The sequence below is a fragment of the Antechinus flavipes genome, chromosome 2, assembly GCF_016432865.1.
Source record: "Antechinus flavipes isolate AdamAnt ecotype Samford, QLD, Australia chromosome 2, AdamAnt_v2, whole genome shotgun sequence".
Lineage (NCBI taxonomy): Eukaryota > Metazoa > Chordata > Mammalia > Dasyuromorphia > Dasyuridae > Antechinus > Antechinus flavipes.
The window spans coordinates 32,600,220-32,628,018 of NC_067399.1; the positions used below are offsets into that span (position 1 = coordinate 32,600,220).

At 48.3% G+C, this 27,799-nt stretch overlaps 2 protein-coding genes across 3 annotated transcripts; one reads left to right on the plus strand and one right to left on the minus strand.

Annotated features, from left to right (window-relative positions):
• Positions 1 to 6,140: 6,140 nt before the first annotated feature.
• MAT2A (methionine adenosyltransferase 2A) lies at positions 6,141 to 12,454 on the plus strand. Its single transcript, XM_051974368.1, has 9 exons — positions 6,141 to 6,377; positions 7,951 to 8,028; positions 8,114 to 8,236; positions 8,639 to 8,751; positions 8,831 to 8,974; positions 9,224 to 9,442; positions 9,605 to 9,787; positions 9,965 to 10,098; positions 10,841 to 12,454. Exons 1-9 carry the CDS (start codon positions 6,287 to 6,289, stop codon positions 10,941 to 10,943), a joined length of 1,188 nt encoding a protein of 395 aa, XP_051830328.1. The 5' UTR covers positions 6,141 to 6,286; the 3' UTR covers positions 10,944 to 12,454.
• Positions 11,892 to 27,042, minus strand: GGCX (gamma-glutamyl carboxylase). 2 transcript variants are annotated; one of them, XM_051974366.1, is made up of 15 exons: positions 26,821 to 27,042; positions 26,151 to 26,321; positions 23,525 to 23,683; positions 23,164 to 23,329; positions 22,467 to 22,545; positions 19,896 to 20,002; positions 18,848 to 19,011; positions 18,346 to 18,611; positions 17,984 to 18,115; positions 16,761 to 16,912; positions 16,302 to 16,471; positions 16,009 to 16,139; positions 15,623 to 15,770; positions 14,935 to 15,130; positions 11,892 to 14,553 (listed from the first exon to the last, which is right to left on the minus strand). In XM_051974366.1, the coding sequence occupies exons 1-15, from the start codon at positions 26,861 to 26,863 to the stop codon at positions 14,358 to 14,360; spliced, it is 2,280 nt and encodes a 759-aa protein (XP_051830326.1). In that variant the 5' UTR covers positions 26,864 to 27,042; the 3' UTR covers positions 11,892 to 14,357. The 2 variants fall into 2 exon arrangements, with proteins under 2 accessions (XP_051830326.1, XP_051830327.1); XM_051974367.1 differs by lacking the exons at positions 11,892 to 14,553; positions 14,935 to 15,130; positions 26,821 to 27,042 and having other exon boundaries at positions 15,623 to 15,688; positions 26,151 to 26,700.
• Positions 27,043 to 27,799: the final 757 nt, after the last annotated feature.

The window sequence follows — 27,799 nt, forward strand, 5'->3', positions numbered from 1 at the left end:
AGAGTACTGCATAGCAATGCATCCACTGCCATAGGGAAGGAGTCACATAGTGCAGGCTGAGGGAGGGAGACCAGAGTCACTAAAGCCTCACTGGGAAACACCTCTCCCAGATACAGGTCCTGGTCATCCTGCTCAGCTTATTGTTCTAATTATCAAAATGAGAGGGAACTTCACAGTCAAAAGGTATCAGCTGTAGAATAGTCGTTAAGGAATAAAGTGCTAAGAAAAACACAATTTGATTAGTAACCTTTGAAAGAACAGTCAGTATAGAGTGGTAGGGGCAGAAGTATCTGAGCAGTGATAACAGCATTTATATCATGCTTTAAAGTTTACAAAGCACTTTACATATATTATCTCATTTGATTTGCATAACCACTTTGGGATGTAGTGCTATTATATCCCCATTTTACAGATGGGTAAATTGAGGCACAGTTGAATTGCAGTCTTCTTGACTGGTATTTTACACACTGCACCACCTAGCTGTAATAGTCTTCTCTAAAATGTAATCTTCTCTGGGAGCTTCTAGGGGCAGTCTTCCTTTCAGTTCAGTAATCACCCCAAATGCATCCAGGTGTCAAATCCTTTATTGTGTCCTTCAAAGTCTTATCTCCTTCACTTGGGGCTCGGCTAGTTTTCTGGAGGCCTTCCGGATCTTGATTTCAGTGTTCTCCACAGGATAGCCTGCTACCTCTTCTCTGGCTTCCTTAATTCTGCCCGAATGAATCCTGGCTTCTCAGTCTCCCCGACTGAATCCTGGTTGAGGCTCCTAGCTTATATATGCTCTCTTAAAGGTGTGAATCTTGCAGAACTATTTTAAGTACTAAGTACACCTACTGAACTAGAGCACTGTTAAGCACCATGATAAACAACCATTGTCTCTATCGATTTCACTAACTTAGCACCAGTTAGTTAACTTAACCAGTTAAGTTCTGGCCCATAATACCTAGCTACCTGGTTTGGGAGAATTTGTCCATAGAAAGGTTAGTACTAGTAGGGTCGATGCAAACTGGGGTAAATGAAAATTCTATCAATCTTACTGATAAAATATAAAATGTGAAACGTGCTCATCCGTTGAGATTGAAAGGCAGAAGTAGAATCAGCAGTTTAAGGGAAATTATGAGGGTTGGAAATGCTGCTATATGAAATATATACTTGGTATAGAAAAGGAACGTCTTAAGCCCTAAGGTTCTGTTATCTAGGCCCTGGGACACACTGGAGAAGTGGAGAATATGGGATGTCACTAGAAAAAGTTTTCATGATGTGAGGTGTTGAGAATCTATAGGATCTGGATGACAGCAGATTTTCAGTGAGGAAAAGATGCCTGTCTAGTTCATTAATACATTATCACTCATAGTATACATCTTGTGCCTAATATGGATTTCAAAGAGCTTCTTATCTTAAATATACATGTAGCTTTATCAGGTAGAGTCATGTACAGTGAAGCCTCATATAGTGTTCAGGATATGAAAAAAAAAAGTGTCACAATATACTCATTAACTGGATTAATTCAATTAACATTTATGTTTACTTAGGGTCTCCTTTGCAGGGCTACAATCTTGTAGTTTGTAGCCCACATGAGCAAAATTCACTGTTGACTTACCTGGCTAGATTCTGCCCCTCAATAAAAAGCCTATCAAAATTTTATTATGGAATAATTTCTGACATATCATGCCCATCACTGATGAACAATGTGTGCACCCCACTGGTATTGCAATAACAAAAAAATGCAACTCGTAGCATATTGAATGGATTGGATGTGGTCAACTTATAGGAGGGGAAGGAACAAAAGGTCAACAGGCAAAACAGGCCTGAATGAGTTTCAATCAACCTCATGGAAATGCAGGGAATTCAAGTCTCAAGGCGGTCACAGGATCACAGATCCATTAGCACTCTGATAACAGCTTCTCATTTCATATACCAAATTACATCAGATCAATCTAAAAACAGTATAGGTTTGGCAGGTGAAAGTTCTCCAATTAAATCTGATTGAAGAAACTGGCCAACCGTTTGGTGGATATCTTGCCCTGACTGGGAGCACTGACCAATTTGGTAAAGCCTGTTCCTCTTTCATTCTCCCTTATTGTCTTATGAGGAAGAGAGAAATCTGTATTACAAATTTAGGGAGAGAAGAAATAAAACATCTTTGGAAAAGAGGCAAATTCCTATTTTAGTACCATTTGAACTAAGCCTTTCTCCACAAAGTTATTCTTATGGCAGGGTAAAGGGAGTCAGCTAGAGATGAATAAAAGGATTGTTGAGCAAATAGGGAGGACCCAGCTGGTCAGATAGCAAGGATTTGTATTGAAAGCAAGCAGTACAATGATGGGACTTCTCCAGCTGCCAGGGAATAAGAATGGAAAAATATGTTGGGTCTTATCCAGGGTCAGATTTTGGTGATTCAGGTATAGCAGGTCACAGGATCCTTTCCCAAAAGCCATATGAACGTTTAATCCAATTTAAAAGGATGTATACATTTTGGCATTTGTCTTTGTAACACAGTTATTAACTAGTAAGTGGTCTTCTGTTTCTCATTTTTCTCTCCTTTACTTTTGTTCATCTCATTTCTCCATTTATCTTCTTTACTCTCAATTCACACAATTCTTCCTGATGATATTTTTATATCTAAAACCATCTTTCTCTGCCCACCTGCCAAGTCAACTATTTCTTTCCCTTGAGGAAAAAAAAAGTCTCATTTCTTTCAGAAAGGCTTTCCTGGACCACCAATTTGATAGGATCTGGTGATAGCCTATCATTGTTAGCTATCAGGTCTCCACCTCCCCAGTTAGGAACAGTCTGATACTTTGTGTCTTGTTTTCTAGTTGAGAATGGGAGCCTTTAGCCAGTATCTTATCTTCTGTTCTCATCATTTGGTATAGGTCAGCATCCATTAAATGTTAAATATGATTATAACTTATCCTGGATGGCCTATCTGACACAACAGGCACAGTCCTAATGAAGTTAGCATTTTTTTTTTTAATAAAAGAGAGTCAGACTTTTCATTTTATGGCTATCCTATAACCTAGGCTATCAGGACACATTTTCTGATTGCATTTTAGTAGTCACATGTCTTTTCCCACTGTTCTTGTCTTTTCACACAATTTTTTAAACTCTGCCTTTCTCATGTTTTTAAAAAATAATTTCTCACTGGAAACTGAGGAGATGCCCATCAATTGGAAAATGGCTGAATAAATTGTGGTATATGAATATTATGGAATATTATTGTTTGGTAAGAAATGACCAACAGGATGATTTCAGAAAGGCCTGGAGAGACTTACATGAACTGATGCTGAGTGAAACAACCAGGGCCAGGAGATCATTATATACTTCAACAATACTATATGACCAATTCTGATGGACCTGGCCATCTTCAGAAATGACATGAACCAAACCAGTTCCAATTGAGCAATAATGAATTGAACCAGCTACGCCCAGTGAAAGAACTCTGGTTGATGACCAAGAACCATTACAATGAATTCTCAATCCCTAGATTTTTGCCTGCCAGCATTTTGGATTTCCTTCACAAGCTAATTGTACAATATTTGAGAGTCTGATTCTTTTTGTACAGCAAAATAATGGTCATGTATATTTATTGTGTATCTAATTTATACTTTAATATATTTAACATCTACTGGTCATCCTGCCATCTAGGGGAGGAGGTGGGGGGAAGGAGGGGAAAAATTTTAACAAAAGGTTTGGCAATTGTCAATGCTGTAAAATTACCCTTACATATAACCTGTAAATAAAAGGCTATTTTAAAAAATAATTTCTCAATAGTAATTTTTCCCAATAGATAAAAAATATTATGCTTTGATCTACAATCTCCATATAGTTTTGTCTATTGCATGCAGATGGCATTTTCCATCCCAAGCCTATTGGAATTCTTTTGAACCATTGAATTGTTGAAAAAAGCTAAGTCCATCATCACATTGGATCATCGTATAATCTTTTACTATGTCCAATATTTTCTTATTTCTACTCCCTTCACTTAGGATCAATCCATATCTCTCCAGGCCTTTCTGAAATCATCCTGTTCATCCTTTTTTATAGAACAATAATATTCCATAACATTCATATACCTGAATTTGTTCAGTCATTCTTTAAGTGATGGGTATCCACTCAAATTCCCAGTTCCTTGTCACTACAAAAAGGATGGCTACAAACATTGTTGCACATGTGGGTTCTTTTCACTTTTATGGCCTCTGGATATATTCCGTCTTTTTGGCATTCTCCAGCTCCCCAAAGTTACTGCAGGTGAAAGAACACTCCAAGATCCACCATATATCACATGTCTTATATCAATATGTGGATGCATTTGTTTGGAGCTATCTTTGGATAAAGAAAACACACCATATCCTTTTCGTGATGACCCATTGTAGCTGTTCTCAGCAGCAATGTGTCAGCTCGTGAGAGTGAAAGCAGGAAATGTATCCATTCTTTGTCTAACCTGTTTCCAAAGCCCCAGTACAGTACTCTGCACGCTGACATTAACTCTGAACCTTAACTGAGGTCGCAGGCACAGTGGCCCATGTAGGGCTGCCCAATCCCATCTCCTTCCTGTCTTTCCCCGCTTCCCTACTGAGTCCATTACTTCTCAGAATCCACCTCAACCTCGGGTCATGTGGAACTGGGCAGCCAGTTCTCCCGGCCACCTCCCCGGCGACCTGGGAGTGGGGCCCACCGGCTTCCACTCCGCAGACAGCCTGGGACCCTCCCGACTTTCTGTAGCCCTCGCCAGCGCATAAGCAAGGAGTTTCAGTTGCCACATGACCCTGAGTAAGTGCATGAAATGACGCGGCCCAGGACCCCGGTCTCCCGGGGCGCCATCCTTTTTGACTTGGCCGTCCGTGTAAGATTCATGAAACTCGCATGCCCAAGGACCTCCCGGGGCTCGGCAGCACAGCTTGTGTCCCCTCCCCAAGGGGCCAAAAGAGAACAATAAAAACCCTCTGCCTTTCCATCATAAAGGGGGACCCCTGGGGCATCTTAATGGGAGGCCTTGCCAAGCAATCCCCGTTCCCTGCCAGGTGACGGGCACACGCCGCCAGGGAACCTGCTCAACCGCTTTCTGTCCCTTAAGGAACATCGTGTGCGCGGCTCTGGCCCCTTTCCTCCTAAGGTACTCCGTGCCCCGGACTGCGATCCCCACCATGACATCCCGTGGCTGCTCCCGCGAGGGCACCAGCTGCCAGCCCTCCTAACGACCCGCCGGCATCCGATGAGCGCCTACTGTATGCGACAGGACAAGGTCGGGCGCCTGTGAATTGCCAGCTCTTCCTTCCTTAACAAAAGAGGAAGGGGTGAGGGGAGCTCGGGCGTTTATATCCACGCCGGGGCTCAGATTCATCCCTCTCAGGATCCACTCCAGGGCCAGGCCTTATACGTTAATTGGTTTAATTAGCCGAGCAAAAGGAAGGCGGCGGGGACGGGCCCACCAGGTGTTTTCCCTTCTTAACCGCTACGTCAACCGCTGGAGGCGCGGGCTGGGTGCCGCCCCGCACCACCCGAGGCTGGAGAGCTGGGGTCCGGGGCTCTGTCCAGGCAGCCCCGGATGGGTCGGGGGACGCGCGTGACCATGCACGCCTCCCTCCCTCGCTCCCCGAGCCCAGCCCAGCCCCGGCAGCCAGGCCCAGCCCCGGCAAGGGGACGCGCACGAGGTTTGGACTGAAACGACCCCAAAGAGGACGGACAACGGCGACGACGACGCAACCCGCCCAGCTCCCGGAGAGCCGCCTGCGTGACGTAACAGGACGCCCGGCAGAGCGAGCCGCGAGGGCTCCGCTAACCGCCAGTGGCGCAGTCGAACTCTTCATAATGGGGGGAGGAGGCGGCGGTGAGGCAGCTGTCCTTTCCCTCCCCTCGCCTCTCCTCCTGGACACTTGGGGCGGAGATGTGCCTTTTACTGTCTATTCCTCCTCTGGTGTAGCTCGGCGGAGAAAAGCTCCCACGAGCAGGACGGACGGAACAGCATGGGCCCAACTTCCCCACCTCCGTTTCGTCGACTGGTTCAGCCCGCGGCCCGGCTCCCCAGGCCCCGCCCCCCGCGGGTGGTGCATTGGCGCGCGGCGGAAGGAGGCGGGGCCGAGGAGGGGCGCGAGCCGCTGCACGACTATAAATACGGCGGAGCACCGCCTGGCGCCTCGTTCCGCCTGCGCCACTGAGAGGATCTTCTGGTTCGAGTCGTCTGGCTCGCGCTAGCTCGGTCTCTCGCTCGCGTCCTCGCCGCCCTCCGCGCACACTCCGCCTTCTCCGGCTCCCATTGCCTGGCATCTCTTTCTTTCTCGCAGCTATGAACGGGCAACTCAACGGCTTCGACGAGACCTTCATCGAGGAGGGCACTTTTCTCTTTACTTCGGAGTCTGTGGGTGAAGGGCACCCCGGTGAGTTGGAAAGGACCTGGGGGGTCTGGGCCCAGGGAACGGGCAGAGTCCGGCCCGGGCAGGGGAGTTCTTGGTTACCGGCGCTGCCCCCGGCTCTGGCGGGAAGCGCCGCGGCTGCCGGGGAGAGCGAGCGCGTGGGCGCCCCTCCCCCACCCGCGGCGCCCCTCCCCCCGCCGCCCCGCCCCGCCCCGGCCGCGCGCCCCGGGATCAGGAAAATTCCAGAAACCCCGAAGGGGGGAGGGGTGACAGCGGAGGGTCCGCGAGGTGTCGGGACCCAACGTCCTCCTTTGGCCGCGGCGCGTCCGGAAAGCCAGGGCGCGGGAGTCCCCGCCCGCCCGCGGTGGAGGCGCGTGCCCACCCCGCGGGGGCGCGCGCCCCGCATTGCAGCCACAACCACGTGCCCACCGCGTGTGGCACGGTGGCCAAGGAGTGGGGGGGGGGAGAAGTCGGAGGGGGGGGCGGCGATGGCGGCGGTGGCTGGACCGACTGACAGCCCAGCCCAATGCAGCCCCGCCGGGGAGGGCGTCCCTGAACCACTGTGGTACGGCGCTCAGACCATCCTCGCCGGCGCTTTGTCCGGACGCCATGATTGGGGAGAAGCCGGCGAACAAAAGCCCCGGGGACTGGGGGGACCGGCGGGATGGCCGGGCTCCCCTGTGAGAGTGCCTCCCCCACTCGCGAACGTGGGGCGTCAGTGCCTCGGCCTGTCACCTGCTTGTGACTGGGGGAGGGGGGTGCCGATCTTAGATTCTCGTGGGCAGTGCAGTGGACGCCCCGTGGCCCAGGCTGACCCCTGGGTCCGAGCTCTCTCTCTTTTGGGTTTCGGCTCTTGCACCCCGAGCTCTGCTTCGAGGGTGGCCCTGCCGAGCACATGCAGAGCAAGTGTAATTCAATTAATGAAATGGAAATGATTCTTTAGAGAATCACGTCTTTACAAATTCGGAGCTTGGACTCAGGCCACCAGGAGAATAGTGCTCCTTTTTAAAAAAACGAAGTGGGGGAGCAATTGGAGATGAAAACTCCTTTAAGTATTTTCAAAGCAATCTTTAGATCGGAGGGCAAATGGAAACAAAGAGCTATTGTCTCTAGTAAGAACTAATACTAAATAACTATTGACATTTTTGTAGCATAAGTAACAGCGTGCTTTTTGAGTTGTGTTGTTTAGAAGATACTGCCACTTTGTTTCCAAAATTTAAAAATAACCTTTTCATCCTCCCAAAGAAACACATTCTGGACAAATTTACTCTGAGGAGCTTGCTGTTAGTGTTCTTTGAACTAAAAGAAATCGGATTGTTATTGGTTACGTTAGCTGTGGGATTAAGACTTTTGAATGGTCTTAAAGCACGCCTTTTAAGGAATTTCAAAGGCATATAAATAGGTTACGCTCTTAAGGTAGAGCTATATTCAGATCATGGTGTCAGGTTTTCAGATTTTGTGTACCAATCACTTGGGGCAAATGGTACTGGGTAGATTAGTCACAGATTGTCATTTTTCCCCTCATGTTAAATAGTGTGTGAGGATTAAAAGTAGTAATGGCTTGTAGGCTTTAATGAGCTAAATTATGTTTCTCTAGATAAGATTTGTGACCAGATTAGTGACGCAGTCCTTGATGCCCATCTTCAGCAGGACCCTGATGCCAAAGTTGCTTGTGGTAAGTGGTCAGTTACTTAGCTTATCTTGAGTGTAAATTTGCTTATGGAAGGGATTGATGTCTTGAATTTTTTTTCTCCCATTAGAAACAGTTGCTAAGACTGGAATGATACTACTTGCTGGTGAAATCACATCCAGAGCTGCTGTTGACTATCAGAAAGTGGTTAGGGAAACAATTAAGCATGTAGGCTATGATGATTCTTCTAAAGGTGAGTTTTATATTTCATGTCTTAGAACCACTCTAACCATTCCCTGTGCCACTTTTTGAAAATTTCCTTTGATCTTTGTCCTCTTAGTTTTGAATTTTTTACTTATTTATATTATAAATCTAATGCTTTGTTTTACAATGGGGCATTAACTCCCAAGTGTCCTTGAACTTATTCTGTCTCCCCTCCCTCCCACATACTCCCAATTCTAATAGTTATTGTTTTATTACATATACACACTTAATGCATTTGGATGAATTTGTGTTTTGTTAATCATGGCAACATCTGCATATACTTGAAAAACTAGTAAAGACATGTACCTCTATTGACTAACTCAACCTGATGGGGGGACCTTTTGGCTACTTTACTTATTGAGTTTAAACTGGTCTTTAATTGTCTCTACAGGGTTTGATTACAAGACTTGCAATGTTCTAGTAGCCTTGGAGCAGCAGTCACCAGACATTGCTCAAGGGGTTCATCTAGATCGTAATGAAGAAGATATTGGTGCAGGAGACCAGGTATTTGCTTAGGTTTTTTTTCTCTTAAAACACAGTGTAATTTTTAAGCAGTTCAGGTTTCATGATTTCTCTTCCACAGGGATTGATGTTTGGTTATGCTACTGATGAAACTGAAGAATGCATGCCTTTAACTATTGTGTTAGCCCACAAGCTCAACGCCAAACTTGCTGAATTGCGGCGCAATGGAACTTTGCCTTGGTTACGGCCAGATTCCAAAACTCAAGTAAGTAATAGTCTGAGTGCCATGTAGAATTGATGATGAAAAGCAAAAACTGTTAAAACTAATATTGACAAAAGATAATAAAAGGGTTGAGAGTTACCCTGCAATTAGCCAAATAGAAAAAATGAGGGTGGGTGGTACTGACTTAATTATGCTGAAACTTACTGGTTTACTTGTGTGTTTTATGCTCAGTACTCTAGGTGGAAGATAGTGGGAAATCTCTTGTGTCCTTATGTCTGTCTTTTGTTTCAGGTCACTGTGCAGTATATGCAGGATCGTGGTGCTGTTCTCCCTATAAGGGTCCATACGATTGTGATATCTGTTCAACATGATGAAGATGTATGCGTTGATGAAATGAGGGATGCTCTGAAAGAAAAGGTGATCAAAGCTGTGGTACCTGCAAAATACTTGGATGAAGATACAATTTATCATCTGCAACCTAGTGGCAGATTTGTCATTGGTGGGCCTCAGGTATGACATTTTTGGGATTTTATCTGATAATTGTGTGGTTCTCCAACATAGTAGGTGATTTTCATCAGTATGGGTTCTCTTTCCTCTATCAGTTGATAGGGTCTTTGGATCTTTGCAGTTTTCTTTGTCAACCAGTGAATCTAAATGAAGCTATACTTGCAGGGTGATGCTGGTCTGACTGGAAGGAAGATCATTGTGGATACCTATGGTGGTTGGGGTGCTCATGGAGGTGGTGCTTTCTCAGGAAAAGATTATACTAAGGTGGACCGTTCGGCTGCTTATGCTGCCCGTTGGGTGGCAAAATCCCTGGTTAAAGGTGGTCTGTGTCGCAGGGTGCTTGTTCAGGTATGTATTCTTGCATCTGAATTGGGTTTTTTCCAGGCCTGATATGTCAAGTGGTTATGGGGATTTAAAAAAAAAAAAATCCATACTCATTCAGGCACTATTATATAGGGCAGTTTGACCTAGGATTGATAGAATGGGAATTTTGATGGATTATTATCCATGTATCGTTGCTTCTAGGTTTCCTACGCTATTGGTGTATCCCATCCATTGTCCATCTCCATTTTCCATTATGGCACCTCTCAGAAGAGTGAAAGAGAGCTCCTGGATATCGTGAAGAAGAACTTTGACCTCCGCCCTGGGGTCATTGTCAGGTAAAGATGGTAATGCATGTCACTAACCAGATTAAATGGGGGGATTTTCACACTCTTAAGCATAAAAACCTAAAGTCTTAAGTATGGAGACAGATGAGAAAAAAACACAAGCAGCCTTCCATCCTGATAGCTTTTTTCCTAAGTTGTCATCAGTCATAATCGGTTTCAAAGACTATTAAAGGTTAGAGGTGTTTCCTCTTAATTTCCAAAATGATTACCGATGAAAATCAGTACAGAACCTGGTTGGCTGAATTGAGCCCAAGAAATCCTGGATTTGAGTTGGAGATGGTGTGTGTGCATTTGTAGCTGCCTTCCTCAGCCTTTGGGGGGAACAAGGCTTAATTAAAGAGCAGAAAACCATTAATGCTTCCAACCAAGTGGAGCGCTGGAATGGTGCCTGTCTGTCCCTTAGGGGGGTGGTAAGTATCGGATTCTCAAATGAGCTTTGACCCTTGAAGTTTCTCAGGATGATGACAAGCTTTCAGATCTGTTGAGCCAGTGACTGGAACAAGATTTGTAGTTATTCTTAATCTGAAAGCTGGAAAGTAAGTGCCTGTCCTTAACAAGGTGCGAGGAGATTGGACATCAGGGATGCCACCCTTCTTCCCTACATTTTCTTCCTAGCTTTCCCCAGAGAACTGAACTTCTCATTTGCCAGAACTCTTGAAAATGAGTCTTACTGATTATTTTGCTTTTATTTAATTGAATGCTACATATTAAGTTATGGACTTGTATATTCCAGGGATCTGGATCTGAAGAAGCCCATTTATCAGAGGACTGCAGCCTATGGCCACTTTGGTAGGGACAGCTTCCCATGGGAAGTGCCCAGAAAGCTTAAATATTGAAAGTGTTAGGCTTTTTTCCCCAGACTTGTTGGCGTAGGTTACAGAGAAGCCTTCAAGCTCTGAGGGAAAGGGCCCTTCTCCCTAAACTTCTCCTGTCCTCTTTCAGCTCTTGATCAGTTGCAGTCACTCTTGTCCAATGATCTGATTTTAGTTTTTGTGGGGACTGTAAGTTGGGCTCTGCTATTCTGTCCCTGGTGTATTGCTCACCATTATAATGGATTTAGTGAGCATAGGTGATCCGTGTAACTGCCTAGAGATGAGCAGACAGCACTGTCTAGTAAATGATGCTTTAAGATTGAACCTTTGTGTCCCACCACCCATCCCCAAATCTTAACTGCATTGACTCTCCCATCAAATGCTGAAAATTGTCCTTGTAATGTGCACGTCAAGTACTTGTAGTTCCATTTATAGCCTCTGTCCAACAATGCCACCGCCCTGTCAGCATGATTTTGTAATGTCTTGAGCTCTATTATGAATGTGAAGCCTTCCCTCATCCTCCCTGTAACCTGACCCACTTCTAATTATGTAGCTTTTTGTCAGGGAGTGTTCCCTACCAGATCAATCTTGCATGTAACGCAAGTTCCAGTTGGAGCTCTAGCCTGACTTCATGAAAAAGGCAGTTACTAGTTGAACCACCTTCTGGTGCTTATGCTCTTAACGACCATCTCTTAAAACGGCACCAAATCTTAATCTCTCCACTCGGCTGTCTTTTGGAGGACGTACGTAATAAGGTTTTTATTTAGTAAACCAATCCTATGCATGGTTTCAGCACTAGCCAAACCTCACCAACTCCTAGCTCTAGTTAAGCGGGCACTTGGCAGCCTTGTGACGTCATACAGAGAAGTCACAGGGCGGTATCTGAGGGTCTGTAGGTTGCACACTTTGGTACCGGTTAACTTTTTCTTTATAAGAAAGACTGAGTATTCCACACTGCACAAGAACTCCTCCCAGGGTTTTTAACTTTGTTTTATTTTCAAAACCAGGTCCAATGAGCTTTCTGAGCAGCTGGTGTAGATACAGAGAAACCAGCTTCCTTCAGAGAGCAATGCTTTTGGCGGGGAGGAGAAGGAAATCCCTTCATACTTGAACATTTTCTAATTGCTTATTTATTGTATTCTGGGGTGTGGCGTGAGTACAGAGAAGCTATCACCTCAGAGGGCAGCTTTTAAAAAAAAAAAAATCCTTGACACCATGATTCCTTTGACCATGTTTCCAGCATTCCCAGGTAGGCCAAGGTGTCCTACAGAAGAACCTTGGGTAACACCTACACGGGGGTCTGGCTGGTGTTAACAGAAGGGAGGGCAGAGCTGGAGCAGCTGGCTATGGAGGAAGCTGACTTGGCTGGTGTGGTACAGAGAAGCCAGCTTGTTTACATGCCTAATCCATGGCTGCTGCCCTAAGCAGAAAGTGCCTTTCAGGATCTATTTTTTGGAGGTTTATTACGTATGTCTGGTTCTCAATTCCAACAGTTTAATGAAGATCTAAATAAAATGCTAGGTTCTACCTTACAATGTGTCCATTCACTCCTGAAAAGATGGGGCATTCTTTGATGTCTAGAAGCAGTGCTTAGTCTAGTACACAGCTGATGCACTAAACTACCCTACTCTGTAGTGCTTCTTTTACCTGTGAGCAGATGATCTACTTTGTAAGACCAGTTTTACAGCACATCCTAGGGAAGAAAGTGGGTGGCCGGTTTCTTTTTTATTAGGTAACTAAGGGCTGAAACTAAGAGACAGAATAGTAAGGAGCTTTGGGAGATGGACACATATTGCAAGGTTGGCCAAAAGTCCTTTCAGGTAGCTGGCCAAAAGATAAAAATTTCTAACTTTTTATTTAGGGGGTTCTGCATTTGCTCTGTCACAGGGTTTGGAGAAGCCTTAAGATTAAGAAAGGCAGCCTATGGAAACAGTGTAATCATTCTCCCCTATTCAGGGTGAGATGATCTAGTGACCACAGGTTTTAAAGTCCCTTTTCACCTCTATCCAGCCTTAAAATCATGAGCTGAGGTTGCCACCAGAAAAGAACTGACAATCCTTAAAATAGGGTGAGAACAAATCCTATAACACTTAATAGTTGACTGAAATTTTTAAAGAACTGGTTGTAGTTGGCAGTTTCTATCCTTGGAGAACATTTTCCTCTCTCTGTCTCCTTTCAGTAGGAGGTGCTAGATGAACCTGACTTAGTAAACCTGAGAACCATGTGATGTGTGGTAGCAGATAAATCAGGAAGAGGCTTTTCTTCCATCTGGCCAAAAGACCAATAGAAGTGGTAGCTCCTTGGGCCAAGTCCCAAGTGCTAGGGAGGGGCAAGGAAGAAAGGCCTGTTCTCAAGGGTTACAGCCACCCTGGCATCCCCTTCTGTAGACCAGCTCTTTAGTTCCTTAAAGGGATTAAAATATATACTGGAACACTTAAGTTTCTAAGTTTTACTTTAGGAAGTTGATTTAAATTGAGGACAGGCTCTTCCTAAGGGCCTTTGCTTTAGTGTCCTGTCCTCGTTGCTCCCCCTTCACCTCCCCCAAAGAGGGCAAGGGCTGGCACTGAGCAAATTGGACACTGAGCCAGGCTTGACTGCTGAGTTTACTGGTAACTGTATAGGGCATCCTGGGTCTACCAGCCCCATTACTGGGAAAAGTGATCTAGGAAAGAAGCAAGCAAGCACTTATATGGCTAGCACCCACTATGTGTACCAGGTTGTTTGCCCCATCCTTTAACAGAAACATCTAATCCTCAAAACTAGGTGAGGATAATCTGTTTTAAGTAGCCCACACAGCTTTGAGTCTGCAGAAGCAACAGGTCTAAGTGCATCTCTCAGCTCTGTCAGGAATCATTGGATTTCCCAACACCAGATGGGACTGTTTTAGTTCTTGAAAAACCAGCAAGATTGGACTCCCCAGATTACTGGGGAGCAAGATGTTCCCACAAGCTGGGCTTTTTAACTACAACGCTAGTCCTAGTAATTGATAGTCAACTACTGACCCTTTTCCTATAAACTCAGTAAGTCAGGTGCCTCAAGAGGAGGTAGCAGTAAGGCTCCTGTGGGGGTTTCTCTGAATGGCAAGAGTACCAGAAAACTCAGCAGAACAGGGAGGCTTGATGTTCTTTGGTTTGGGGTAAAGACAGACTTTGACCAAGCAGGGCTGGGCCTATCTAGAACTGGACGGTGGATTAGTGAGTTTAGTGATAAGAGACTGGCTCCAACTGTCAATAGAGCTATCTTAACACTGCTGCCTTATGAACTCATCCTAACGAAGCAAAAAAGAAAAATGGATACAGTGACACTTTGCTTGGACTGTTTGCGATTACTATGTCATTTGAATAAAGAGGCATGGGCAAGAGAATTTTTTAAAAATGACTTCAAAAAGGTTATTCTATACAAATACATAATTTGGTTCTCATAAAATGCCTTGACAACTCAGAGCTCTGAGTGTGTGTGTGTATGACTTGACTCCGGATTAGTGTTAGCATCCAAATTTGCTGCCTTGCCAGGGGGGGTTTCTGCAGGTGACTCAAAGGGCCGCAGGTTTGCATAGGTCACCTCCTGGGCCAGCTGTTCCAAGGAGGGGCGACCCAGGATTAGATTGCGCAGAGAGATACAAGTCATCAGGAGGCTGAGGAGATAGATGGTAGAGTCACTACTTCCAGGAAACCCTTGGGAACAGGAAGTCCGCGGCCCTTGAGACCAAGAGCCACATCTAAAACATCCAAGAATCCTCTCCCTGAGTGGAAAAGCTTGGACCACAGCATCCTCAAGAGGCTTAGTAAGCCCAGGAGCAGGTTGGGGATAAATTTTGAGGAGTAGTGAGACCCACTTGACACTTGATCTTGCTTCCAGTTCCCCCAGACTGAAAAATGGGGAAAAAAAAGACTCGGCTCCTCCCCTTCCATGGGAGTATCATCCCATGGTCGCTTAATCACTGCAAATCAGTGCAATATACTGTTATCTGGGGGCAGAAACTCAGAACTAAGGTAGATAATGGGGTTGCACTGACCTTCGGCGGAAGATGTAGAGCTTTCGAAGCCAGAAGCGATAGAACCTTTCATAGGAAGGGGAACTGCGCCACCTCTGGATTTCCTGGAGACGCTGTTGTCGACGCAAGAAGATCTGGAGCACAGGAGTTAACTCAGGTCCACCTTTCACTTCCCCTTCCAGCAAGGGGCGAAGCTCTGGAGGCAGAGGTCCGGATTCTGTCCGGGGAACAGGAAACAGTCACTGGGGCATACAGGTCTTCCGCCAGATGTAACCAAAACCAGAACCCCTGACAGCCAGAGTTAGGATCACCCTGTCATGGAGCACCGCTCTCCAGTCTGGGCTACTGAATACAGGCCTCAGGTCACATCCCGGTTGTGTGAGCCTGGCAGGGTCACCTTGCTGCCTGTTTTCTTAAGTGTGCTGAGGGTCAGATGAGACAGAATCTGCTTAGCACAGCATCTGGCACCTTACCAAAACGCTATACTATCCTTGCCAGGTACTTGCTGTGCGAGGGGCTAGCAAATGCAAGAAACACCCCCCAAAGCCCCTAACTTCACCTCCTCAGGGCTCACCATCCAATACTGTCGTGCTTAAAATGCCAAGAAGGGATCCCCTTGCTGCAGACCCCAGATCACCACAAAGCCCTGGCAGTTTTATACCTGAAGGGGGCACCAATGGGCTTCCATCCCAGTGGTCTAATTACTCACCAGTCCCATTCTCTATTTTCTCCTTGAGTTCCTGTAACTTCGTTAACTCTTGCTCCAACTTCAGCTCTGTGGTGTTCACAAAGAGGTACATGTAACAGGAAGGGCCCGATGACACCGTATAGACTTTGTGATATTCCCCAGCTGGTAACTGCCAAGGAGGAAGGTGAGCAGTGGGACATCTCCCCATCTCCCCAACCCTCTATACCCACTTCACTCCATCCAACAGCCCTGAAGAAGGGCAGAATTTCTGCTTGAAGGAAGCCTGGCCACCCAAGGCACCTCCAGGGGTTTCCTGCCACAGTGTGGTCTGTTTGACACAACACTGGCGTGCACGCTTTTCCCTAAGGTCCGAGCTTCCTGTTGCCATTTTGGCTCACGGTGCCTACCTGAATCCTGTCCCCTTTCTGAAGAGAGAGATTCCTCTGCTGCTCCACCAATTCTACGATCACTTCCCCTTTAAGTAGGTGGATACTAGTATTGCCCAAATCTTCACTCACAAAATTCTCCAAGTGCAAGCCTGTTGGAGGCAAAGAGCTTTATCATGCCCACCCCGTCAGCTCTGCTCCCCTGGCTTGGCCATTTTCTCCACATACCCTGCCCGCCCACACAAAAGCAGCACAAAACCATCCCTATCCCCCTTATCCTCCTTATCCCCCCACCCCCCCTTGCTTTTCCATACCAGGGAAGTCGGCAATGAACACCACCTCAGTGTGGTTGTCCAGGCTGCTCTCAATCTCCTGAAACTTCTCCCTCCAAGGAGATAAATCCAGCAACAAGGGCTGTAGCCAGGGGGTTGGACGGAAGGGAGACCAAGCAGCCTGCACAATGTCCACTCGAGGGTCAAAAAGCCTTTGGGCAGAAAGGGTGATGTTCCAGGAGCAGTCTTTTGTTCTGAAAACCTTGCCCCCACTGAGTAGCTCTGCCTTCAGGTACTTCATGGCTCAGGTGGGGAGGGAGGTCATGGGCCACCTGGCCAGGGGCCAGCTCTTCTGGGGATGCTCAATTTCTCCCTAGGTTGCAGTGCCCCCTGCAGGTAACACTGATTCTGGGAAAGTATGCTAACAAAGGTGAGCACATGGAGCCCTGGCCTTTTCCTCCCCTCCCTTTACATCTGCTTGCTGGGAGCTGCCTCCAGTACCTCTGATGGAAGCGGTCATTGATGGAGACCCAGACATCGAAGTAGATCTGGGGGTCCGAGACATTGTAGTTGGGCAGCAGGCGGTTCAGGCACACGGCGTATTGTTTCAGCATGTCTGCGTGGTCCTTCCACCGCCGACTCTGTGTAAACACCTGCCCCCCGCCCCCACCTTAATCTGGCGTCCGCTTGGCCAAAGGGCCACATCATGGGATGGGATATGAACGCTAAAAAGAAAGGGTCTAGAGCAGAGGTCTTCAAACTTTTTAAACAAGGGCCAGTTCACTGTCCCTCAGATTGTTGAAGGGCCAGACTATAGTAAAAACAAAAACTTTGTTTTGTGGGCCTTTAAATAAACTTCATAGCCCTGGGTGAGGGGGATAATTGTCCTCAGCTGCCGCATCTGGCCAGCGGCCTGTAGTTTGAGGACCCCTGGTCTAGAGGGTATCCTAATTGAACTTTAACCTGACATAGGAATCCCCTCTTTTAAGGTACCCAGCTCTGTAGGTTCAAGCATCTGCTTGAACAACTCTGATGAGAATTCACCACCTCACAAAGTAGTCTCCGTCACTTCTGGGCAGCTCTGTTCATTAGGAAAGTCATTCTGAGCCCAAATCTACCTCCCTATCATGTCTGTCTCTGTATTCTACATCTGCCCTTTGGAGACAAGAAGATTAAGCCTGATCCCTTCTGCCACATGAAATGCCTTAAAATAACTGAGAATGCTGATTATATCTCACCTAAATCTTCTCTTTTTATGGGCTAAACCTCCCCAGTTCCCTCACAACTGATGATCCCAAACATGACTTCATGTTCCCTCCTCCTTCCTCTGGACTGCTGCCCATGATCAAGACCTTTCTACACTGTGGCATTTCACTTTCCCATCACTCCAGGAGAATACTGGGATGTGCATTTCCTTGGAAATAATCAGGGCACTCACTTAACAGATGTGAATGAAGTTTCTACTGTATTAGCTCTATTTTGTGTCACATCCCATTACTGGCTCACAGTGAGCTTGCAATTCACTAACCCCACAGGTAGCTCCTCTCAATGGTCTGTTTTCTAGCCACATCTCTCTGCTCCACCCTCTTCTTCCCATCATCCCCACACCTTAATCCTGTGCAATCTCAAGAATTCAAATATTTTTCCTTCATAAGGGGAGGATGGAGGGGCCAGACCAGGAAGTTCAAAGGGAGGAATCTTAGGATTCAGGGGCTGTCTCTCACCCCAGGGTTAAGGTAGCCCAACTCCCCGGTGCGGCCGTCTCGATAGGTGATCTTGACATGCTGGTGGGAACGAGAGTGCACCATCATGTCCCAGGAGTACCCATAGAGCCCATTGGTCCAGTTGTTATAGCCCTGGAAAGGGAGTAGAGGGAAATTCATTCCTGTAGTAGGATATTTATGACATGAACCACTCTCCCAAGCTGAGGAGGGAGCCAGGCTGACCGAGCCAAACAGCCCAGACTGCCTTGGCACGTACGACCTTCTCTGATGGAGCAAAGAAAAGCTGCCCCTGTGATTCTTCCTAACTTAGCACCACCCATTTTTCCCAGTTTCACCCGCCAGTGTCCATCTCTGCCTCATACCTGGGTAATAAAGTGGGAGTAGGGCAGGAAGAGCTGCTCCAGCAGATAGAACACTGTGAAGATGGCTCCCAGCCGATGTCGCAGCCGGGTCCCGGGGCTGCCTTTGGTCCGGCTTCTCTTATACACGCAGGACAAACTGGGCTGGGCATCAGCCGTGGTCGGCAGCAGGCCTCGGAGCCACTGAGGACAGCGGGCAACTAACCTCCGGGGCCAGTCAGGGGAGCAGAAGAGGGGGCTGCTGGCCAACATGACGAAGGGAAACATCCCTAGCAGAAAAGGAAGGCGTTCCATCCGACACCTCTCCCCGCCAGCATACCGGATCATTCCCCACAAAGCTCTGCATCCAGGAGACCTTCATGTCCTCACTGTCGGTTCAATCCCTCTCCATCTCTTCTGCCTTTTGTCCTTGCTCCCAGTACCGCCTTCCATGCCCAAATCGTGCCTCAGGGTCGCCCCTTCCATCCCCGCGGCCCCTGGCTTCCTTCAGACCCCAAGCACTAACCAATGTTGAAGAGCTGGGAGTTCATACAATGGAAGTAGGACACAAAGAGAAGGCCAACGAGTCTGGAAGCATCAAAAAAGAGCAGGAAGCCGGCCGACAGGTCCAACAGCAGCCCACACCAGTGTACCACGAGCAGGCTGGTCATTTCCTCAGAGAGCACCAGCCTGTCAACACAGAGGGCAGGCTCCGGGTTGTGGCGGGCACAAGGGGTCTCTGCCTTCTACCCTTCTAAGGATAAATGTTATGTTGTTAAGTTCCCTGGGACGGGCAGAGATCGGCCCAGCAAGACAGCCTCTGGGCCCGCTTTATGAGCTCCTCCCATCCTGTCCAAGTACTCCAGGATGTGCCACAGACTGGCAGTGTGGGATGGCAAAATCAGAATGTGGGGTCTTCTGGAGGCTGGGAGGGAAAGAGAAGGGCCTACAGAAGGTAAAGGACAGTGATAGACACAGAACAGTGGAGTGAGAAAAATGATTTTAGCAAACAATGGAATCAGGAACAAAATGCAGAAGAAAAAATATAGAGGAATTACAGACTCTATAGAGACAAATAGCTTATGGTGAAGTTAAGGCGTTCACCCACATCGCTGTGGAATACAACAAAGCCTCTGAGGAACAGGAGGCAATTATTTGGGACTTGACTCTCTTTCTCCATTTTTCCCTCTTTTCTCCCTCCTTCTCTTCCTCCCTCTCTTTTCTTTCTTCTCTCACTTTTTTCCCTCCCTTCTCTTTTCCTTTTTCTCCCTCTCTTTGTTCCTCCCCTCCCTCTCTCCTTTCATTCTCATCATCTCTCTCTCTTACTTCTTTATTATTTCTTTCCTTCGTCCCCTGCCAGTAGTGATCACAATCATGTCTGGTGGTTACCAAAGACCCTTGGGAGTAGAGAAGACTACTGTCCTAGAGTGATTTCAGTGTCACAAAGGAGAGGAAGAAGAGACAAGGAAACAGAAGCCAATCTATAAGACGGAAACTCTCCCTGAGTGGAGGGAATCCAAGATGCCCCTGCCTCCCTCCATGCCCAGGGCCCCTCCGCACAGCTCCCCACTCACTTGAAGGGGCTGAAGAGCCAGTGCCGGGCCAGGGAGCCCATGGAATAGCCTCCAATCCAATCTGCATCAAGCTTCTTCACTCCCGCAATGAAGTACACAATGAATATCTGCATGGGTGAGATCCGAGAACAAATGAGGCCCACGACTGAGACAGCTGTTCTTCAGATACACAAAACCATCTCTTCTCCATGCGAAGGAAGGAAAATTTCAGAGATGAGTAAGCTGACCGACCTACGTTGGATCCCCCTCCCCTGTAAGGGAGAAAGAAAGTCTCCGATTCATCTTCCAACAGAACTGCCAAGCAGAGAAAACAAAAGCACGTCCATCCCATCACCTAGCTTCCCGGCTCAAAGGATCTTGATGGCTCCCTTCTGCTTCTAAGGGGAAAGGCTGATTGCTTCAAATCTGAGCCCAACTGACTTCCTGTCCGGTCCAACTTGCCTGCCTGCCGCTCCCATCCCACACCTATGCTCCATAAGTGCAGTGCACTCCCTCTCCGCCTCTGCCTCCAGATTAAAGCCACGGGTCCTCTCCTAAAGGAAGGTGATCCCTGGAAATGACTTTGTACATTTCTAGTTAACTTCTTTGTGTACATACATTCCCATGAAATGCAGCTTCCTGGAGGGAAGGGGCTGCTTTATGTCTTTGTACCAATCAATAAGCATCTACTACGTGCCACGCTTTGGGCCAAATGCTGCAGATACAAGTCCGAAGAATGAAAGAATCGCTGTTTGTTAAGAGCTTATACTCCAGTTGTGTCTACAAATCTGAGTATAACCCATACCTATTAAGAACACTAGAGTACATAGGAATAAATGAAGTTTTCCTTAAAATGATCTATCTCATCAGCAACCATTCCCAATTAGATCGGGGTGAAACAAGGTTGCCCACTGTCACCAATGAACTCAATATTGTATTAGAAATATTAGCTTTAGCAATAAGAGAAAAAAAAGAAATTAAAGGAATTAAAAGTAGGTAATGAGGAAACCAAATTATCCCTCTTTACAGATGAATTAAAACTACTAGAAACAATTACTTAAATGATCATTCTTTGCAGATGATATGATGGTATACTTAGAGAATCCTAGAGAATCAACTAAAAAACTACTAGAAACAATTCACAACTTTAGCGAAGTTGCAGGATACAAAATAAATCCACATAAATCATCAGCATTTCTATATATTAACAACAAAGTCCAGCAACAAGAGATAGAAAGAGAAATTCCATTCAAAATAACTGTGGATAATATAAAATATTTGGGAGTCTACCTGCCAAGACAAAGTCAGGAAGTATATGAACACAATTACAAAACACTTTCCACACAAATAAAGTCAGATCTAAACAACTGGAAGAATGTCGAGTGCTCATGGGTAGGCCGAGTTAATATAATAAAAGATGACCGTACTACCTAAATTAATCTACTTATTCTGTGCCGTACCAATCAAACTCCCAAGAAATTATTTTACAGATCTAGAAAAAATAATAACAGAGTTCATCTGGCAGAACAAAAGGTCAAGAATTTTAAGTTAATTACAACTCTGAGTATAGAGAAGTATAGAATATAAAAACACACTGAACTTCTCTCCTACACACACACAATACACACAAATCTGCTTCCATATAGATATATACCCAGAATTAGGTGTGCATGGGTGGGGGCAGCTTGTTAGGGGAGGAACTAGCATGTGGAGGGACAGAAAAGGCAGACAATGAGATGGGAGACTTGGGGAAGGGGAGAAAAAGAGAGGGATGGAGAGAGAAAAAGAAGGAGGGAAAGAGGGAGAGGGAGAGAGGGGAGGAGGAAGGGGAAAAGAGAGAGAGAGAGATGGAGAAAGAGCGAGAGAAAGGACAGTCTACGAAGCAAAGTTGAGCCAGGCAGTACAAAAGCAGGGGGGCCCGAGGACCAGAGAGCAACCGCTGCTTCCTGACCCCTGGAGCTCTGAATGCTATCCCAGGAGCCTCAGGAAGCCACTGGCTGTGACCAAGTTGCAGAGTCATATCCCCATTGGAGATCCTTGGGCAGCAGTGTGTACAGCAGCTGGAGCAGTGAGATACAGGGTGGGGGGGAGAGGGAGGGCAGGGAGCGACACTCGCAGTGAAGGGTTAGGAAAGCAGAAGCACTGGAAGGTGGGAGGAGGGCAAGCAGTCCAGGATAACTCAGAGATTCTGAACCTGGGAAAAGAGGACAGGGGAGCCTGTGAAAGACACGAGCAAATGTGAAAGGGAGAGAGGGAGAAAGAGGTCAATCCTGGCCTCAATTTTATGGAGTTTAAGATGTCTCTAAAACATCTGGTTTGAAACGCCCAGCTGATGACACAAGACCGAAGCTCAGGAGATGGGGCTGGATGGACAGCCTGGGAGTGATCTGCCTAGAAAGGAGATTCAAACACGGGAGAGACGGGGTCAGAGATAAATAGACAGAGAGAGACACGGAGACAGAGAGGAGGAATGAGAATGGCGGCAAGCCGACAGGGCCTGCGATGGCACCTTTGCTTCCACATGATCCCTGATGAAATGGGCTGGTGGTGGAGGGAGCAAGAGCAACAGCCACGTCGCTGACTCCTACGCACCTGTCCACGCAGGACTGTGTAGTTCCAAAGTGGGACGTGGGCGTTCTTCTTAGAGCGATTTCTCAAGCCGTCCAGGGACCTGTGCTCAGAGAAGGAAATCAATAAAGATTAGGGGATACGTGTTCTGCCCGGTTCTACATCTAGGGTCTAATTCTCTCCCTTTCTCTACCCTGCTTATTCCAAGGATGCTCTCCTTTCCCTGGTTTTTCTACTCTTGAGATCCCAATAACCAAAGCCCCTTTACCATCAAATCTTAGACCTGGTCTTACCTGGCACATCAGTATCTTTGACAAATGGTCACCTGTCCAGGGACAGAGAGCTCACTACCTCTCAAAAGACCTCATTCAACTGCTGAACAACAGTAAGTAGAAGTTCTCTCGTGTTGAGCTGAAATCTCTCTTCTGCACTCTAGAACAGCTCTTCAAATATCTGAAGAAAGCAACCCCTTCTACCTCAGCTTCCTCTTGAGAAAGACTCCAAAAAGTAACTACTTCAATGTCCCTGTGTAGCCCAGGGGGCAACTAGAGGAAATGGAGTCTTTCCCTCAGTGGGCCCTCTCCATGTCAAGGGACCGCCTTCAGAACCCACTTGAAATGCAGCCTGAATCTAAGTCTATTCTGCAAAGCAGAGTTTGCTTGAGAGAGCCCTTCCACTCACCTGCCATCCCCTCCCCATCCAGCCCCGGAGCACCTCGTACCAGTAGCGGTTCGCATCCATGAAGGACAGCTGGAAAGCCAACAGTCCATACAGGTAGGAATGGTTGTTCCAGGAGGTCTTGTCCAGCAGAAACACATACCAGTAGGGCAGCAGGAACAACAGGCAGCTCAGGCGGTACCACAGCCCCAGTGTCATGCCCAGTGCGCCTGGGATTAAGTTGTGGGGAGGGGGATGTGGGGGCAGTCATGGTACCAGCAGAGCCACGGTCCGCTCCGCCCCCAGCATCAGCCCCAGGACTGCCAGGGAGCCCAGGCGAGGACTCGGAGGCCCAGCCACTTCCCGGCAGGCTGCCCCTAACGCCACCCCCTATCGAATGCTGCTTTCCATCCCACAGTCCTCACCCAGAAACATGACGGTGTAGACGAGGTACATCCAGTCGAGGGGCAGCGGACGCAGGGCTTCTATCAAGGGGAAGCGGCACACCTCGAGCCCGTCGAGGTACCTGTGGTCCAAGAAGCTAAGCCCCCGCTCCTGGGGGATGTCCAGCGCCATGAGCAGTCCTGGAAAGGGGGGTCAGAAGGCTCAGCAACAACAGCTGACGTCTGTATAACCCCACTGGGCCAGAACTAGAAACAAGGCACTAAGGGGAACGGAGGAGACAATGGTTAAATCTAGTTTAGCATCGATTTAATCCTCGGTGTGTGCTCAGTGTGGGCGTGTAAGAAGCTCTCAGGGCCGGAAAGGACAAGCGCACTAGAAGCTCTCGGAGGCCGAGACAGATTCGCCCCATTTTCCACCTTTGTGGCGGCTGCAGCTGAGGCACAAACCCTTGGAAGTCGGGGAGATTCCGAAGCCAGAGCTCAAGCTCTCGGACTCCTGCAGGCCTCTAAGAAAGCAAACCGGGCCCAGGAAAGGAGACAAGACTTGGAAAGAGACGATAAAGGATTTGGACTTTAACCCCCGGCTGCACTTGTGCTGATTAATGATCTGAAAGGAAGGCTGCGCCCAGAAGCCCCCTCGCCGAGAGGATCACGTTCTAGAGAAGAATATTACAACCTTCTATGTGCTAAGGGGCAGCTAGGTGGCGCGGTGGGTAGTGCCGGGCCCCGTCTGGAAGACCCGAGCCAAATCAGACACTAGTTTGCCTCAGTTTCCTCATCTGTAAAATAAGCTCGAGAAGCAAACGGCCAACCACTCCGGTATCTTTCCCAAAGAGTCAGACGTGATGAACAGCAACAACATGCTGGGTACTTCTCCTTTATTTGATCCACTGAACAACCCTGACACAAGTTTGTTTTTACAGAGAAACTGGCAGAAGTCCCACAGCTAATAAGAGTCTGAAGCTGAATTGGAAGCTGCTTTTTCTAACGCGTAAGGCGCCGCGCTCCACTCACTGCACCACCTGCATGCCAAGGTCAGCCCCCGCGCCAGGGGGGCACAGGGCTGGCGACAGGCTCTTTTTGTATTTTTACAAGGGGGACAAGTCATGGCTTGACGTTTCTGGAAAGCGATGGGATATCATTTTGCTTTTCAGAAATGATGCAAAGGATGTCTGAAGCTGGGAGCACTGGGATGAACTTCTACAAAGTAAAAGCCACAGAGCCACAACTTATGCAGTAACAACATGATAAAGAAAAAGAGATCAGAAAGACCGGGGACTCTACTCAACGCAATGGCCAGCGGACTTAATGCAGCACGTTTTGTACTCCCCAACAGCCAAGAAACAGATTCAATGTACAGAAGTTACATTTTGGGACAAAATGAGGGAATATATTTTGCTTGAATGAGCAAATTTGCCAAAATGTTTTAATTTTTTTTAATAGGGGGGATGGAAGAAGCAGGCTTAGGGAGCTAAGGTTAAGGTTGCCAAAAAAAGAAAGAAAAGAAAAAGAAGGAAGAGGAAGAGAAGAAAGGCAAGGGAAAGGAAGGGAAGAGAAGAGAAAGGATGGAAGGGAAGGGAAGAGGAAGGATGGAAGGGAAGGGAAGAGGAAGGATGGAAGGGAAGAAAAGAGGAAAGGATGGAAGGGAAGAGAAGAGGAAAGGATGGAAGGGAAGGGAAGAGGAAAGGATGGAAGGGAAGGGAAGAGGAAAGGATGGAAGGGAAGAGAAGAGGAAAGTATGGAAGGGAAGAGAAGAGGAAAGGATGGAAGGGAAGGGAAGAGGAAAGTATGGAAGGGAAGAGAAGAGGAAAGGATGGAAGGGAAGGAAGAGGAAAGGATGGAAGGGAAGGAAGAGGAAAGGATGGAAGGGAAGGGAAGAGGAAAGTATGGAAGGGAAGAGAAGAGGAAAGGATGGAAGGGAAGAGAAGAGGAAAGGATGGAAGGGAAGAGAAGAGGAAAGGATGGAAGGGAAGAGAAGAGGAAAGGATGGAAGGGAAGGGAAGAGGAAAGGATGGAAGGGAAGAAAAGAGGAAAGGATGGAAGGGAAGAGAAGAGGAAAGGATGGAAGGGAAGGGAAGAGGAAAGTATGGAAGGGAAGAGAAGAGGAAAGGATGGAAGGGAAGGGAAGAGGAAAGGATGGAAGGGAAGAGAAGAGGAAAGTATGGAAGGGAAGGGAAGAGGAAAGGATGGAAGGGAAGGGAAGAGGAAAGGATGGAAGGGAAGAGAAGAGGAAAGGATGGAAGGGAAGAGGAAAGGGAGGGTTGAAGGGCCAGTGAAGCATTTTAGAACCACAGCCAAGAAGAGTTATGTGATGGAATTGAGTCTATATTTTAAAAGAGAAAGGCGGTACCTCATTGGGAGCCTCACAGACAACTGTTCTGTACATGGGAAAGCTCCTTTATTCGTGTTTCAGAGGACCAAGCATAGGGGGACTCTTCCCTGCCTCCTCTGGGGAGGGCTTTCCCCGGCTCCCGCCCACTAGACTAATTCAAGAGCGAGTCTTCTCAGTGCTCCACTGTTGGCCGCCCTTGAGGTCAAAGTTCTCTAGGTCAGCAAACTAGGCCCGGCCGCCTGGCCATCTCCATCATGTGGCGGCAGGGGGAGGCCGAGGCCCCCGCCCCTCCTTGGCACCTCCGTCCCCACTCACCAAAGAGGACCCGGAAGACTCCCAGGCTCGCGGGGTCAGTTGGCCGATTCAGGAGGCTCACCAGCCGCTGCCAGCTGGACAGCTGCGCCAGCTCGAAGCCAAAGAGTCTGGCCATCCGGCCGGCGGCCTTGGGCCCCGCGCTCTGCGCAGCCTTGGTCCTCGGCCCAAGCCCTGTCGGAGGGGGACAAAGGGGTCCAAGGGGCTCTTGTGAGAGGGAGGGTCCCCCTGGGACCACCGCCGCCTCCCAGCCCAGGCGTCTCCCCCAAACTCCTGCATCCCTCCCAACCGTCCCTTCTGCCCTAGGGGGCTCCCCCTCGTACCCTCGGTCACTTGCAGACCAGGGGCCTCCTTTTAAAACCACTTTTCTCTTTCCCTCTGAGCAAACCAGCTGCCCCCTCCAATGCAGGCGGGCTCCCCCGCCACGGCCCCTTTTCCGAGGGTTCCCCCAACCACTGGCTTCCCTCCTTCTGGGGCTCCCTGCAACTACTGCCCCTCTTTTGGGGGCTCCCCCCATTCTTTGCCCTCCTCTTCTCCTACAACTTCCCCCCGCCCTTGGCCTCCCCTCCTTCTGGGGATCCCTCAAGTCCCTCTCCCCTTTTTTTCAGGGGCTCCCCCAGCCATCGGCCCCTCCTTCTAGGCCCCGCCTCCCCCGGCGGGCAGGGGGCGCCACCTCCGGCGGGACGGGTTCCCGCTGCCGACGCCTCGGACTCCATGCTCTCCCGCCGCCGCCGCCGCCACTCTAGCCTCCGGCCTAGTCTCTCTGGTCCCGCGGGGATCAGGCTCAGCAGCCACTACCTCCGTCAGCCCAGCAGCTGCACGGAGCCGCGCATGCACAGAAGCAGGATTAAAGCTCGCGAACCCCGCCTCTCCGTCGGGATTCTAGCCACGCCACGGCTCTCCTCTCCTTCCGAGGAGCCGCAAAGCGAGAAGCGCCGGGAATGTCGCAAAGAGCCCCCAGGGAGCGGGCTCCGCCTCCTCCGCCGGAGCTAGCCCTCAGCTCTTTACGACCTCCAGCAACCCCGCCCCCATCCCCCAACCAGGCTCACCGCAGCCAAGCCCCTCATTATACAGAAGGGGAAAGAAGGTCGTCCGCCTCGCGTGTTCTGCGCAGGGCCGGGAGTCAGCTCCCCCTGGTGGCCGAGGACATTAGATTCGGTTAGGAGAGACTACCAAGTGGTTCCCCTGCTCAAGAAGATTCCGTGGCTCCCCAGTGCCCCCCGGTCTCCCTGTGTTTGAAATTATCTCCGGTTTTTCCAGAGTAGTTACACATTTCTTCTTGCGGCTACTCGTCGGTCCGCCGTACCCACCAAACAGTCTCTGTCCTTTCCCAGGCGCTGTGGGCAGCTGGGCAGCGCTGTGGGCAGCGTGGGAGTCGGCCTCCACCCTGGCGCCCCATTAGCCTCAGGCAGCCTCGGCTCCATCAGTCAAAGGGGGATAACGAGGTCACCCAACCCCCAGGGTTGTGAGGATCAAACTAGACTGTAAACTCGGAGGGCAGGGCCGCCTTTCGCCTCTCTTTGTACCTGGGTGTTTAGCACCGTGTCTGGCGCTCAGCGGGCGCTTCCTAAGTGTTTTTGAAGGAATGAACCAAATATGATCGCTTTTGTAAAGCTCTTTGTGACCCTTAGCAATATTTTTTAAAAGCCAGG

Bases quoted from the DNA above. Each gene is read 5' to 3' on its own strand.
- MAT2A (XM_051974368.1), top strand. From the start codon at position 6,287: ATGAACGGGCAACTCAACGGCTTCGACGAGACCTTCATCGAGGAGGGC. The intron at 8,029-8,113 runs GTAAGTGGTCAG...TTCTCCCATTAG, and splicing joins TGATGCCAAAGTTGCTTGTG to AAACAGTTGCTAAGACTGGA. The intron at 9,788-9,964 runs GTATGTATTCTT...CGTTGCTTCTAG, and splicing joins GTCGCAGGGTGCTTGTTCAG to GTTTCCTACGCTATTGGTGT.
- GGCX (XM_051974366.1), bottom strand. From the start codon at position 26,863: ATGGAGTCCGAGGCGTCGGCAGCGGGAACCCGTCCCGCCGGAG. The intron at 16,472-16,760 runs GTACTGGAGGCA...TTCTGCCCAAAG, and splicing joins AATGACCGCTTCCATCAGAG to GCTTTTTGACCCTCGAGTGG. The intron at 14,554-14,934 runs GTCAGTGCAACC...CTATCTCCTCAG, and splicing joins CTCTACATCTTCCGCCGAAG to CCTCCTGATGACTTGTATCT.